At 42.1% G+C, this 15,000-nt stretch overlaps 2 protein-coding genes across 5 annotated transcripts in view; one reads left to right on the top strand and one right to left on the bottom strand.

Moving 5' to 3' along the window:
• Window positions 1-694, top strand: part of LOC143292237 (uncharacterized) — an 18,564-nt gene extending 17,870 nt beyond the window's left edge. Inside the window, exon 7 of the mRNA XM_076602427.1 lies at window positions 466-694. Within this exon, the coding sequence (XP_076458542.1) occupies window positions 466-605 (140 nt within the window). The 3' untranslated portion in view covers window positions 606-694. The remainder of the gene's footprint in view (window positions 1-465) is intronic.
• Window positions 695-8,722: 8,028 nt separating this feature from the next.
• Window positions 8,723-15,000, bottom strand: part of LOC143291988 (uncharacterized) — a 13,971-nt gene continuing 7,693 nt past the window's right edge. For 2 of the 4 annotated variants that reach the window (XM_076602144.1, XM_076602141.1), the window contains 8 exons: window positions 14,687-14,905; window positions 14,072-14,305; window positions 13,321-13,554; window positions 12,565-12,798; window positions 11,809-12,042; window positions 10,644-11,018; window positions 9,923-10,135; window positions 8,723-9,287 (listed from right to left, as the gene is read on the bottom strand). In XM_076602144.1, coding sequence (XP_076458259.1) covers window positions 9,043-9,287; window positions 9,923-10,135; window positions 10,644-11,018; window positions 11,809-12,042; window positions 12,565-12,798; window positions 13,321-13,554; window positions 14,072-14,305; window positions 14,687-14,905 — 1,988 coding nt within the window. In that variant the 3' untranslated portion in view covers window positions 8,723-9,042. The remainder of the gene's footprint in view (window positions 9,288-9,922; window positions 10,136-10,643; window positions 11,019-11,808; window positions 12,043-12,564; window positions 12,799-13,320; window positions 13,555-14,071; window positions 14,306-14,686; window positions 14,906-15,000) is intronic. The other 2 variants (XM_076602143.1, XM_076602142.1) reach the window with 2 other exon arrangements.

The following is a 15,000-nucleotide window of genomic DNA, read 5'->3' as shown; positions in this document are numbered from 1 at the left end:
TCTCTTTACCTTTTCTTTAAATGATTGAGGCTGGAGCCTCTCCGTCAGAGGACATCTTCCTTATTCAAGAAAAAAAAGGGGGGGGGGATGAGGGGGCTTTGGCCTTTACTTGAACAAAAGCATTTTGTTTTCTGCTCCATTTCCCTGTTTCTATATCCGGAAAAAGCTCTTAAAACTAAAAAAAAAAGAAAGAAAAAGGGAAAATGAAGACATTCATTATTGTTTTTCCTTACAAACAAGATTCTTTGAATTTCAAGCTCGTTTCAGACAATGCCTTTCACATTAAAACGCGTTCACATGCATGATTGATACCTCAACAAAATGTCTACAATTACCTATATGTGTGACGGGACATTAAACAAAATTCCACTCCACTCCACATACACACATGATCATACACGCACACATCCAGACATTGGAACACACGGTGTGTATTGTTGCTGTATGTTTTGTTTTGTTTTTCAGACCAAAGACAGCAGCAGGGCCGAGGCATGAACACGAACCCCTTGTCCTCCATCATGCCCATCATCATGCGTTACGCCATGCCCATGATCATGATGAGCATGATGGGGGGAGGGGGCCTGGGGGCGCTCTTCGCGGCCTAGCTCCTTCCCCACCCACACCCACCACCCACCACAACAACCCCACCATCCATCAGTCTGACCCCCTCCCTTCCCCACCTGTTTCCTCCTCCTCCTCCTCCCCCCCCCCCCCCCCCCCCCCCCCCCCCCCTCTTCTCCTCACGGTTCATCCCGCAGTTTGCTATTTCTTCTCACCCTGCATTGCTTGCTCTGTCTCTCATATTGACTTTGTTTAATCGTCAATTATTTATTCATTTCATATCCCTTTCCTATTTTCCCCTTTTTTTCTACTTTGCCCCCTTGCAGGGGGCTCGGGGGGACGCCAACATGCAAAATGCCAGAAAGGTTTTTGTTCAACCCTCGTTGATGAAGAGTTTTGTCATGTCTCATTTCTTCGTCGTCTCCCGGTTGTGATTCCATCTTTGAAGTTTCTGCTCCTCCCTGTGACCCCTCCAGCCTCACACTATACTGTATCCTCCGCCTGCCCCAGAACAACATACCTTATCAACGGCTTAATCACACAATAATAATTATAATATGCGATTCATACACACAGTTGCAATAATTATGTAGCTTAAACCAGTTTTTTTCTTGTACAATACAACCCGCGCATGTCCTTTTTCGTTGTATATTCCAAAGGCCAACGATGCATAGTACACACACGCACGCATGCTCGCACACACGCGTGCGCGCGCGCGTATGGTTGAAGTTGCTCATCATGTCTTGAAATCACCAATGAATTAGTGTGCGATGAAGGGAAACGGCAACTGAGCACTGAATCCTTCCCAATCCTAACTCATCCTCACCCTTCCCCCAATCCCAGTCGATGGACACAACGCCAACACAGTGATAATAATATCATTAATTATGATAATAGTGGTAGGAGTATAGTTAGACCCTATACATTGTCTGTAAATATATGGATCCAGTTGTCACGTGTAGATCCGGTGAAGGGATTCTTTTGGTATGAAATATGGAGAATATCAGAATGCTTTTCGATATGTTGACAGTGGTGTGCTGAATACAGAAGAGAGAAAGTTTATGCGTCAACGGTAAATGATTATGATGTGAGTTAGTTTTCAGTTTGGTGGGGGGGGGGTTGTGTGTGTGTGAGAGAGAGAGAGAGAGAGAGAGAGAGAGAGAGAGAGAGAGAGAAACGTAACGTATTGCTGATACATAGAGGTCACCCACCACTTAAGAAGTGCTCAGTGCACCCATTTGTGCCCGCACACGCGCACCGATAGAAGTGTGGACACACACACACACACACACACACACACACACACACACACACATTCACAAACATTCACTCACTCACACGCACGCACCCACACGTGCACTCACACACCAACACGCGCGCGCGCGCACACACACACACACACACACACACACACACACACACACAAACCTCTTCCCCGTTGATCCCTCGTCACCATCCCATTCCGCTCACTCCGCTTCCTCCCTCCACCCTCCCCCACACACAAAAGAATAACAAACGGGCATCAAGAGACGAAAGAACAGAGAAACGTGGATAGAAAGGACAACTCAGAGACAACCTTCAGACGACAAGAACTGGAAGATGGGCAGACATTTGTCGTGTTCGAATCTTCAAGCCCATCATCAAATCAACATATCGCAGTTTGCACATTTTGTTACCGCATACCGTGTGTGGTTGTGCGTGCGTTCGTGTGTGCGTGTGTGTGTGTGTTTGTGTGTGTGTTTGTGTGTGTGATTATGTAGACCTATGCGCGTGTGCTTTTATGTGTGTACATCTGCATGAATGTTTGTGCGTGTGAGAGAATATGTATGCGCGTCGGTGTGTGCGTATGAGAGAGAATGAGCGTGGGTGAATGTATGTTCATGTGTTTGTGTGTACGTGAATATGTATGTATGTGCGTGCGTGCGTGACTGTATATATACAGCTCGAATCATGATTACAAAACCCATTTTGTATGACCCATAAAGATCACCCTCCACTTTAAAGTGAAACCTCTCGCGCGCGCGTGCTTTCGCTCTCTCCCTCTGTGTTCTTGTTTCCATAAAACATGGCTTTGGATGGTTTGTTAGATGAGTGATTTTGATTGCCAAATACTTGAAATGGCGTGTCGAAGAAAGGTGGAAGAAGAAGAAAAAGAAATAGAAGAAGAGAAAGAGAATGAACAGTGTAGGAACAGAAGGAAGGAAGGGAGAAGAGGGTGAAGCACAAAACAGAAAAGAGAAAGAGGAGGGGGGTGGGAAAAGAAGAGGAATGAAGGAATGTCTTTCTCCTGCTTCAATTTTCACACGTTCCACAATGATATGTGTAAAACGTGGAGGTATTTAGAAAGACGAAAGAGTAGGGACAAAATGATAATAATAATAATAATGGTATTTATAGAGCGCTGAATCTTGTGCAGAGACAAATCAACGCGCTTTCGCACTAGTCATTCACACGCATACATAACTCTAAAACTGTAGAAACTAAAGACAAGGAAGAGGCAGGCAAGGGAGGCTATTTTGGGAAGAGGTGGGTTTTAAGACCAGACTTAAAAGAGCTGAGTGTGGAGACTTGAAGAAGCGAAAGAGGAAGTTCATTCCAACTGCAAGGTCCAGAGACAGAGAAACAACGGCGGCGAACAGTCGAAAGAAAAGCAAAGAATACAACAATATTCACAAGAACAGAAGTTAATATTCATTGTTTTTCAGTCTTTAATGGCACCAAAAAAAGTTAACGATCAGTTAATTGAATGTCTGTATACGTTCCTGCTGCACTCCAGGAATAATAAGTACACATACAGATATGCACAAGAGAAGTGGGTGAGTAACAAATAAGTACTTAAACAGAATGATGAAATAATCAAAAGAAGTTGAGTCTAAAACCACAGTTGTTTTTGTTGTTTTTTTTAATATGCATGTGTGTTTGTGTACGTGTATGAGAGCGCGCTTGCATGCGTGAGTGCGTACATGCATGTGTAGTGACATGAAAATGTTAACCACGGCATTGAAATCACAAGTTTATATGTCACTGCACGAAATTAATGAGTGAAATTACTCCCAAGCCAAATGAATTTAAAACCACCACCACCAAGGCATAATGATACTCCAGTATACTTGCTAAATCGCCACCATCACAAGGTTATCCACAACTTCCAAATCATCTTCAAACATATCAAAATCACCGGTACTGAACATTCAAAATTGATTACACATCATCCCCACTGACATCGACAAAACACAACAAAATGATGCTGCCCTGAACTTAATGGCCAAAAAATATACATCTTCTGACCAAACATCAAAGAGAGAAAAGGGAGAAGAAAAGAAATGAACGTACATGGTCCTTTGATCTTTCCTCGCTTCCCGCAGTATCAGTGCTGCACAGCCATCGAAGGATAAGAATAATGTGTGATGAAGAAACATACAACGCTACAGATAAGAAGGAACTATCCTCTACACACATATCAAGATTTTGCGCCTTATAAATAGTAGTAGCAGTAGTAGTAGTATTTTGTGTAATTATCTTTTTTTTTCTCGAGGCCTAACTAAGCGCGTTGGGTTACGCTGCTGGTCAGGCATCTGCTTGGCAGATGTGATGTAGCATATATGGATTTGACCGAACGCAGTGACGCCTCCTTGAGCTACTGATACTGATACACACACACACACACACACACACACACACACGCACTCTCCTCACCTCCGCCGCCCTCTCCTAAAAAATGTATTGCTGTGATGTCAGCTACTGAAGAACTGTTTCACACAAAAATGTAATGGTCATGGTAACAAAACGCATTCACACACACACACACACACACACACACACACACACACAGCAGCCATGGTCAGAATTACACGGTAAAGAATTTCAAGGATATGGTCATGTTAACTCAGTGAAATGATATAGGCACACAAAAACCACGCTGCAACGATACGTTTTGGTTTACATAAATATGGCTGCAGACTTCCAAAACAAATTCAACAGGCTGAGCAAAGTCATAGTCTATTCAAGCAAATGTGATAATAGCAGTTTCAGATTCAACGAGAATTCAAAGCGTGCGGACTTATTCATATACGCTGCATCACATCTGCTGAAAAAGAAAGAGCAGGCGAACCATCACATATAAAATTTTCTTCCCAGTCGAATAGCGGAACTGGTAAGTCTTACACACCTTTCCAGTGACAACAAACATTTCCTAGCTAATAACTTTTGTGACTCCATCTCGACTTGAAAGCATCAGGATCGTCGTATCTGCTCTTCGGCTTCTTTTTTCTTTGCATTTGCATTGTTTGTTTTTGTTCAGAAATAATACATCGCAACAAGTTTTCTGAGGTAATGAGGGATGGGTGGTGGATGTTGGTGAGTAGGATGTTGGTGAGTGAGGGATGCGGTGGAGGATGTTGGTGAGTAGGATGTTGGTGAGTGAGGGATGGGTGGTGGATGTTGGTGAGTAGGATGTTGGTGAGTGAGGGATGGGTGGTGGATGTTAGTGAGTAGGATGTTGGTGAGTAGGATGTTGGTGAGTGAGGGATGCGGTGGAGGATGTTGGTGAGTAGGATGTTGGTGAGTGAGGGATGCGGTGGAGGATGTTGGTGAGTAGGATGTTGGTGAGTGAGGGATGCGGTGGGGACGAGATTCACCTTTCCTCCTCTCTGCTGATTGTTTTCCGCCGACGGTAATGGTTTCTTTTGGTGTGTGCATCTACACCCTGTCAGTAGATTTCATCGATTCTAATCTGAAATTTGTGCCATGAGCTAAAATATTCAAAGAAGGTATAGGTAATGGTTTCTTTTGGTGTGTGCATCTAGACCCTGTCAGTAGATTTCATCGATTCTAATCTGAAATTTGTGCCATGAGCTAAAATATTCAAAGAAGGTATAGGTAATGGTTTCTTTTGGTGTGTGCATATAGACCCTGTCAGTAGATTTCATCGATTCTAATCTGAAATTTGTGCTATGCGCTAAAATATTCAAAGAAGGTATAGGTAATGGTTTCTTTTGGTATGTGCATCTAGACCCTACGAGTAGATTTCATCGATTCTAATCTGAAATTTGTGCCATGAGCTAAAATATTCAAAGAAGGTATAGGTAATAGTTTCTTTTGGTGTGTGCATCTAGACCCTGTCAGTAGATTTCATCGATTCTAATCTGAAATTTGTGCCATGAGCTAAAATATTCAAAGAAGGTATAGGTAATGGTTTCTTTTGGTGTGTGCATATAGACCCTGTCAGTAGATTTCATCGATTCTAATCTGAAATTTGTGCTATGAGCTAAAATATTCAAAGAAGGTATAGGTAATGGTTTCTTTTGGTGTGTGCATATGGACCCTGTCAGTAGATTTCATCGATTCTAATCTGAAATTTGTGCTATGAGCTAAAATATTCAAAGAAGGTATAGGTAATGGTTTCTTTTGGTGTGTGCATATAGACCCTGTCAGTAGATTTCATCGATTCTAATCTGAAATTTGTGCTATGAGCTAAAATATTCAAAGAAGGTATAGGTAATGGTTTCTTTTGGTGTGTGCATATAGACCCTGTCAGTAGATTTCATCGATTCTAATCTGAAATTTGTGCTATGAGCTAAAATATTCAAAGAAGGTATAGGTAATAGTTTCTTTTGGTGTGTGCATATAGACCCTGTCAGTAGATTTCATCGATTCTAATCTGAAATTTGTGCTATGCGCTAAAATATTCAAAGAAGGTATAGGTAATGGTTTCTTTTGGTGTGTGCATATAGACCCTGTCAGTAGATTTCATCGATTCTAATCTGAAATTTGTGTTATGAGCTAAAATATTCAAAGAAGGTATAGGTAATGGTTTCTTTTGGTATGTGCATCTAGACCCTACGAGTAGATTTCATCGATTCTAATCTGAAATTTGTGCCATGAGCTAAAATATTCAGTTTCAGTTTCAGTTTCACTTTCTCAAGGAGGCGTCACTGCGTTCGGACAAATCCATACACGCTACACCACATCTGTTGAGCAGATGCCTGACCAGCAGCATAACCCAACGCGCTTAGTCAGGCCTTGAGTGCATGCTTACATATTTGTGTACCTATGAAAGTGGATTTCATTTTACGTAATTTCGCCAGAGGACAACACTCTCGTTGCCATGGGTTCTTTTTCAGTGCGCCAAGTGCGTGCTGCACACGGGACCTCGGTTTATCGTCTCATCCGAAAGACTAGACGCTCAGTTTGATTTTCCAGTCAAACTTAGGAGAAAGGGCGAGAGCGGGATTCGAACCCACACCCTCACGGACTCTCTGTATTGGCAGCTGAGCGTCTTAACCATTCTGCCACCTTCATAGGTAATGGTTTCTTTTGGTGTGTGCATATAGACCCTGTCAGTAGATTTCATCGATTCTAATCTGAAATTTGTGCTATGAGCTAAAATATTCAAAGAAGGTATAGGTAATGGTTTCTTTTGGTGTGTGCATATAGACCCTGTCAGTAGATTTCATCGATTCTAATCTGAAATTTGTGCTATGAGCTAAAATATTCAAAGAAGGTATAGGTAATGGTTTCTTTTGGTGTGTGCATATAGACCCTGTCAGTAGATTTCATCGATTCTAATCTGAAATTTGTGCTATGCGCTAAAATATTCAAAGAAGGTATAGGTAATGGTTTCTTTTGGTGTGTGCATATAGACCCTGTCAGTAGATTTGATCGATTCTAATCTGAAATTTGTGCTATGAGCTAAAATATTCAAAGAAGGTATAGGTAATAGTTTCTTTTGGTGTGTGCATATAGACCCTGTCAGTAGATTTCATCGATTCTAATCTGAAATTTGTGCTATGAGCTAAAATATTCAAAGAAGGTATAGGTAATAGTTTCTTTTGGTGTGTGCATATAGACCCTGTCAGTAGATTTGATCGATTCTAATCTGAAATTTGTGCTATGAGCTAAAATATTCAAAGAAGGTATAGGTAATAGTTTCTTTTGGTGTGTGCATATAGACCCTGTCAGTAGATTTCATCGATTCTAATCTGAAATTTGTGCTATGAGCTAAAATATTCAAAGAAGGTATAGGTAATAGTTTCTTTTGGTGTGTGCATATAGACCCTGTCAGTAGATTTGATCGATTTTAATCTGAAATTTGTGCTATGCGCTAAAATATTCAAAGAAGGTATAGGTAATGGTTTCTTTTGGTGTGTGCATATGGACCCTGTCAGTAGATTTCATCGATTCTAATCTGAAATTTGTGCTATGAGCTAAAATATTCAAAGAAGGTATAGGTAATGGTTTCTTTTGGTGTGTGCATATAGACCCTGTCAGTAGATTTCATCGATTCTAATCTGAAATTTGTGCTATGAGCTAAAATATTCAAAGAAGGTATAGGTAATGGTTTCTTTTGGTGTGTGCATATAGACCCTGTCAGTAGATTTCATCGATTCTAATCTGAAATTTGTGCTATGAGCTAAAATATTCAAAGAAGGTATAGGTAATAGTTTCTTTTGGTGTGTGCATATAGACCCTGTCAGTAGACTTCATCGATTCTAATCTGAAATTTGTGCTATGCGCTAAAATATTCAAAGAAGGTATAGGTAATGGTTTCTTTTGGTGTGTGCATATAGACCCTGTCAGTAGATTTCATCGATTCTAATCTGAAATTTGTGTTATGAGCTAAAATATTCAAAGAAGGTATAGGTAATGGTTTCTTTTGGTATGTGCATCTAGACCCTACGAGTAGATTTCATCGATTCTAATCTGAAATTTGTGCCATGAGCTAAAATATTCAAAGAAGGTATAGGTAATAGTTTCTTTTGGTGTGTGCATATAGACCCTGTCAGTAGATTTGATCGATTCTAATCTGAAATTTGTGCTATGAGCTAAAATATTCAAAGAAGGTATAGGTAATAGTTTCTTTTGGTGTGTGCATATAGACCCTGTCAGTAGATTTCATCGATTCTAATCTGAAATTTGTGCTATGAGCTAAAATATTCAAAGAAGGTATAGGTAATAGTTTCTTTTGGTGTGTGCATATAGACCCTGTCAGTAGATTTGATCGATTTTAATCTGAAATTTGTGCTATGCGCTAAAATATTCAAAGAAGGTATAGGTAATAGTTTCTTTTGGTGTGTGCATATAGACCCTGTCAGTAGATTTCATCAATTCTAATCTGAAATTTGTGTTGTGAGCTAAAGTATTCAAAGAAGGTATAGGTAATAGTTTCTTTTGGTGTGTGCATCTAGACCCTGTCAGTAGATTTCATCGATTCTAATCTGAAATTTGTGCTATGATGTAAAAAAAAATTCAAAGAAAGTATAAAAACATACAAAAGCAAGCAATGAGACATGTACATAGAAGCCAATGCCGGATCACATTATGGTCGTGACCTCTCAACGCTCTGTGTCAAACAGGGACTAGTTATCAGGTGAGGCGTTAGGGGCACATTACCCACATAGGGCTCTGGAGACAGATTTCCTACAATAGGACATGACCAGATGTGTCGGTCTCGTGATGTTCAAAACAAAGATGACGACTCAATCAAGAAGAGAAGACTCCGGATCCAGATGCCTGTATTGCTGCCCTTCTGTCAACAGTACCGCGGGTATCGGCTGTACCCAGGGTATCAGCAGTGCCCAGGGTATCAGCAATAACAGGAATGGGTGCCCTCTTCTGAACGTCTTCCAGGAACAAGGACCACTGTTCCATGTCCTTGTGTTCAGTGTCTTCCCCAGGAAAGTGCGAATACGTCTGTAGTAGGGCTTCCAGTGAGTCCATCTCTTCACCTGCAACAATCACGGCTGAAGTTCACACAAACATGGTCGTGTATATGAGTGTGCGCTGTTCTGATTGTTTTGTGATTGAAGATGAACTTTTATATCATGACAGAATGTCACCTCTGCAGTAACTTATGACGAGCATTGGTGCGCTATTTTTCGAGCTGTCATGGTGAATATTTCCAGACTGGTGTCTTCAAGAAAGGTTTGCCGTGCTTTCAGCTTCAAAATGTGTGAAAATGGCCAATGTTTGTTAGAAGGACTACAAAACTGAAATCACAGTAACTTGATGTTGTTAAACCATGGCGTTATGTCACCTTCATCAGTGTTTGTGCGCCATGACTGCACTACACGAGAGAAAGGAAGTAAGGAGAGAAAACAATGAAAAAAGAAAAGAAATAGAGAAACCCAGGAAATCATGTTGTTCATCCATCGTGGTCGATGAGGAAATCAGCATCTATTCCGGGTGGTGACTGGACGCGATGTGTCCGATTCAGGCACGGGGCCCGCTCTTTGTGTTTGGGTTCCCAACAGAAGTGAGTGGACAGCTGGAATATCCCTCAAAAAGAAAAAGGAAGAGAGAAACACACACGAGTGCAGTGAATGAATGAATGAATAACTGAATGAATGAATGAATGATCTACCTGCAGAAAACCCGGATGTCTTTCCAATCAGACTGGTTGACGAAGATGCAGGTGGACCGTTGGAGCTGAAAAAGCCATGCCCCTGTGACGTGTCGCAAGCTGACCTCACACTTCCTAGTTCACCTTCCGGCGTCATGGCGGCCTGGTTCAAGGCAGTCTGCGTTTGGTCCGTCCACATATGGCCTGGAAATGTCGTCTTGTTCAGGTCCAGATCTGTACATCGGATAAGCATTGTGTTCCTACGGGAATTTGGTCTATAAAAACTGTAAAATAAGTAGTTTTTCACAGATTAGTAACTGCCCTAAACTGGAAATAGGACGGACGGAAGGGGGCAGACGAGGATGTAGGTGGAACAGGTTGTGTTTTTTTTAGAGGGATGGGAAACAGCAAGAGACAGACAGAGAGAAAGCGTGAATGAAAATGAAAAAATGAATCAGTCAGTTATAGAAATGAGCGCTTAATGTGGCTAATTACCAAATGTGCCATGGGTAGTTCGATCTCTAAACTACGCAATAAAAACAAAGTAACCAAATACTAAACGACCACTTAAAGGCATTATATGAGCAGTATCACACACACACACACACACACACACACACACACACACACACAGAGAGAGAGAGAGAGAGAGAGAGAGAGAGAGAGAGAGAGAAACTGGACATTGACCGAATGTTTTGGTCCTGTCACATTCCAAACAAAGATGACGACTGAAATCAGATACCTAGCTCGAAGTGATCGACTCCAGATCCAAATGTCTGTGTACCGCCAGCAGTACCCTGGGTGTTAGCAGTACCCTGGGTATCAGGACGACCGTGAGGATAAGGACCACCCTGGATATCAGGACCACCCTGGGTATCATCACGACAACCCTGGGCATCACCAGAACCACCCTGGGTATAGGCAGTGCACTGGGTGTCAGCAGCAACCTGGGTGTCAGCGGTACCCTGGCTTAATTCTGGAATGGGTGCCCTGTTCTGTACGTCTTCCAGGAACAAGGACCACTGTCCCAGGTCATTGTGTGCCGTGCCTTCCCCAGGCAGGTCGTACAGATACGTCTGTATTAAGGCGTCCAGTGCATCCAACTCTTCACTGGGACCTGCAGCAATTATAGCTGAAATTAGTTCACACAGGTATATGAGCATGCGCCTAATAATGTAGGCTACCTGTCCATGATTGGAAATGAACTTCCATTTCATAACAGATTGTTCTCTCTGCAACAATTTATGACAAGAACAGGTTCCTCACTTTTTCCACCCAAGTCATGTTGAAATGTTTATAGATTAGCGCCCTGGAGATCAAAAAAAGATTGCTGTTGGTTTCATTTCAATATGTTTGAAGGTGGCGAATGTTTGTCGGGAGGACTCACACTGGAAATTACAGTCGCTTGATGGTCACTGAATGTTTATTTTAGACGTTGGGTGGGTTTCATCGTTACTTTATTCCCTGAAATTCCATAGCAGTTCTAAACGTTATGATTTTATTTTGGAATATTTGAGTGTTTATTATTCTGTGGAGAAATGGAAGTCAAATCTTTTTTTTTTTTTTTTTTTTTAGTGTGGGCTTTATCTACTGCAGTTGTCACATTACTGATTGTAGTATTTGTGTTACTGTGTATGTGTTAGTTGTCTCAAAGTTATCATACATGTTCTGTTTGTTCAATTTGCAATCCTTCATACTGTATAGCGTCACGGCATAATCTCTCACTGTGTCAGTTCCATCGCATGTTCCAGTGTTCCAGACAGACCACAATCACAAGAGTTGTGCACCATTAGAGTAATCCATGAAAGAAAGGAAGAAACAAACAAAGAAAATGAGCAAGAAAGAAAGACAGACAGACAGAAAAACGTAGTGAAATTAACGAATGGACGAATGAATAAATGAACTACCTGCTGCAAGCCCATGCTGCAAAGAAGTGTCTCCCGTCATGCTTGGTGACGGAAATGCAGGCGGATCTTCAAAGTGACCATTGGAGCTGAAAGAACCAATTCCCTGTGGAGTGGCGGAAGCTGACGTCACACTTCCTAGCTCTCCTTCCGGTGTCATGGCGGGGTGGTTCAAGGCAGCCGGTTGTTCGCCCACAGGCACGTGCTCTGGAACTGTCGGCATGCTCAGCACCAGATCTGCACAACAGATAAGAATTTTGTCCTTAGTATCAAAAATATCGACAATCATGTTCGTCCTTCTCAGTACAACATAGTATCGCCATAACGTAACTGTGGGCGCATTTCGATAAACAAGCAGAGAGGGGGAAGCGCAGAGGCAGGAAACAGAGACTGCAAGACAGACATAGACAAAAATCATTTTAGAATGTACGCTTTAACTGCTGCACATGTCACACAACTGACTACAGTAAAAGTGCTACAGTGTACGTGTTAGTTATATTCAAAGTTATCAGTGATCGGTTTGTTCAATTTGCAATCCTTCATACTGTATAGAGTCACGGCATATTCTCTCACTGTGTCAGTTTCATCGCATGTTCCAGTGTTCCAGACAGACCACAATCACAAGAGTTGTGCACCATTAGAGTAATCCATGAAAGAAAGGAAGAAACAAACAAAGAAAATAAGCAAGAAGGAAAGACAGACAGACAGAAAGATAAACGTAGTGAAATTAACGAATGGACGAATGAATAAATGAACTACCTGCTGCAAGCCCATGCTGCAAAGAACTGTTTCCCATCATGCTTTGTGACGACGATGCAGGCGGATCTTCAAAGTGACCATTGGAGCTGAAAGAGCCAATTTCCTGTGGGGTGGCGGAAGCTGACGTCACACTTCCTAGCTCTCCTTCCGGTGTCATGGCGGAGTGGTTCAAGGCAGCCGGTTGTTCGCCCACAGGCACGTGCTCTGGAACTGTCGGCATGCTCAGCACCAGATCTGCACAACGGATAAGAATTTTGTCCTAAGTATTAAAAATGTCGACAATCATGTTCGTCCTTCTCAGTACAACATAGTATCGTCATAACGTAACTGTGGGCGCATTTCGATAAACAAGCATAGAGGGGGAAGCGCAGAGGCAGGAAACAGAGACTGCAAGACAGGCACAGACAAAAATCATTTTAGAATGTGCACTTTAACTGCTGCACATGTTACACAACTGACTACAGTAAAAGTGCTACAGTGTACGTGTTAGTTATATTCAAAGTTATCAGTGATCGGTTTGTTCAATTTGCAATCCTTCATACTGTATAGAGTCACGGCATATTCTCTCACTGTGTCAGTTTCATCGCATGTTCCAGTGTTCCAGACAGACCACAATCACAATAGTTGTGTACCATGAGAGCAATGCATGAAAGAAAGGAAGAAAGAAACAAAGAAAATTAGCACGAAGGAAAGAAAGACAGACAGACAAATAAACATAGTGAAATTAACGAATGGACGAATGAATAAATGAACTACCTGCTGCAAGCCCATGCTGCAAAGAAGTGTTTCCCATCATGCTTGGTGACGGAAATGCAGGCGGATCTTCAAAGTGACCATTGGAGCTGAAAGAACCAATTCCCTGTGGAGTGGCGGAAGCTGACGTCACACTTCCTAGCTCTCCTTCCGGTGTCATGGCGGGGTGGTTCAAGGCAGCCGGTTGTTCGCCCACAGGCACGTGCTCTGGAACTGTCGGCATGCTCAGCACCAGATCTGCACAACAGATAAGAATTTTGTCCTTAGTATCAAAAATATCGACAATCATGTTCGTCCTTCTCAGTACAACATAGTATCGCCATAACGTAACTGTGGTGGCGCATTTCGATAAACAAGCAGAGAGGGGGAAGCGCAGAGGCAGGAAACAGAGACTGCAAGACAGGCACTAGACAAAAATCATTTTAGAATGTGCGCTTTAACTGCTGCACATGTCACACAACTGACTACAGTAAAAGTGCTACAGTGTACGTGTTAGTTATATTCAAAGTTATCAGTGATCGGTTTGTTCAATTTGCAATCCTTTATACTGTATAGAGTCACGGCATATTCTCTCACTGTGTCAGTTTCATCGCATGTTCCAGTGTTCCAGACAGACCACAATCACAATAGTTGTGCACCATAAGAGTAATCCATGAAAGTAAGGAAGAAACAAACAAAGAAAATGAGAAAGAAGGAAAGAAAGACAGACAAACATAGTGAAATTAACGAATGGACGAATGAATAAATGAACTACCTGCTGCAAGCCCATGCTGCAAAGAACTGTTTCCCATCATGCTTGGTGACGGAGATGCAGACGGATCTTCAAAGTGACCATTGGAGCTGAAAGAGCCAATTCCCTGTGGGGTGGCGGAAGCTGACGTCACACTTCCAAGCTCCCCTTCCGGTGTCATGGCGGGTTGGTTCAAGGCAGCCGGTTGTTTGCCAACCTGCATGTGCTCTGGAACTGTCGGCATGCTCAGCACCAGATCTGCACAACGGATAAGAATTTAGGTTCCGTGTAACTTTAAAACAGTCATCAGCTATCCGTAAGGCATTATTGGCATGAGTCAACTGGTGATTGGACATAATTTATAGTTGGGGATGTAAGTAAACATGATGTCACACAAAACATTTTGTTCATAATTATGTTGCTTTGAGAGAGTAGACAGGTTGCTCATCAGTGGAATCAGCCAAGGGTTTTCTTGTGAGTACCTGAGTAGTCTACTTCTTTAGAAGCAGAAAAAGAGTTAATGTTTTTATGAGGGAAGAGATGGAGAGATAGAGAGAGAAGAAGAAGTTGTAATATTGACAAAAGAAGAATGAAAGAAGAATCACAAATAAAACAAACAACTTTTTTAAATTAAACTACCTGCAGTAAGTCTATGTTGCGAGGAATTCGAAGACGAGGATGCTGTCGGAATCTCAAAGTGACTGTTGAAGCTGAAAGAGTCAACCGCCTGGGACGTGCCGGAAGTTGACGTCACACTTCCTAGCTCTCCTTCCGGTGTCATGGCGGTCTGGTTCGGGGCAGTCTGTGTTTGGCCGGTGAACATGTGATCTTGAGCTGTCGGCATGTTACGGTCCAGATCTACACATCGGATAAGAAGTTTGGTACTGTGTAACATTGACTCAGGACATTAGTCAAGACAAGACGAGGTCAGATCAGATCAAATCAGCGGTGGA

The sequence above is a fragment of the Babylonia areolata genome, chromosome 18 (assembly GCF_041734735.1).
Source record: "Babylonia areolata isolate BAREFJ2019XMU chromosome 18, ASM4173473v1, whole genome shotgun sequence".
Taxonomy (NCBI): Eukaryota; Metazoa; Mollusca; class Gastropoda; order Neogastropoda; family Buccinidae; genus Babylonia; species Babylonia areolata.
The sequence above is the reverse complement of the archived record's forward strand: the minus strand, read 5'-3'. Positions and strand labels throughout refer to the sequence as shown.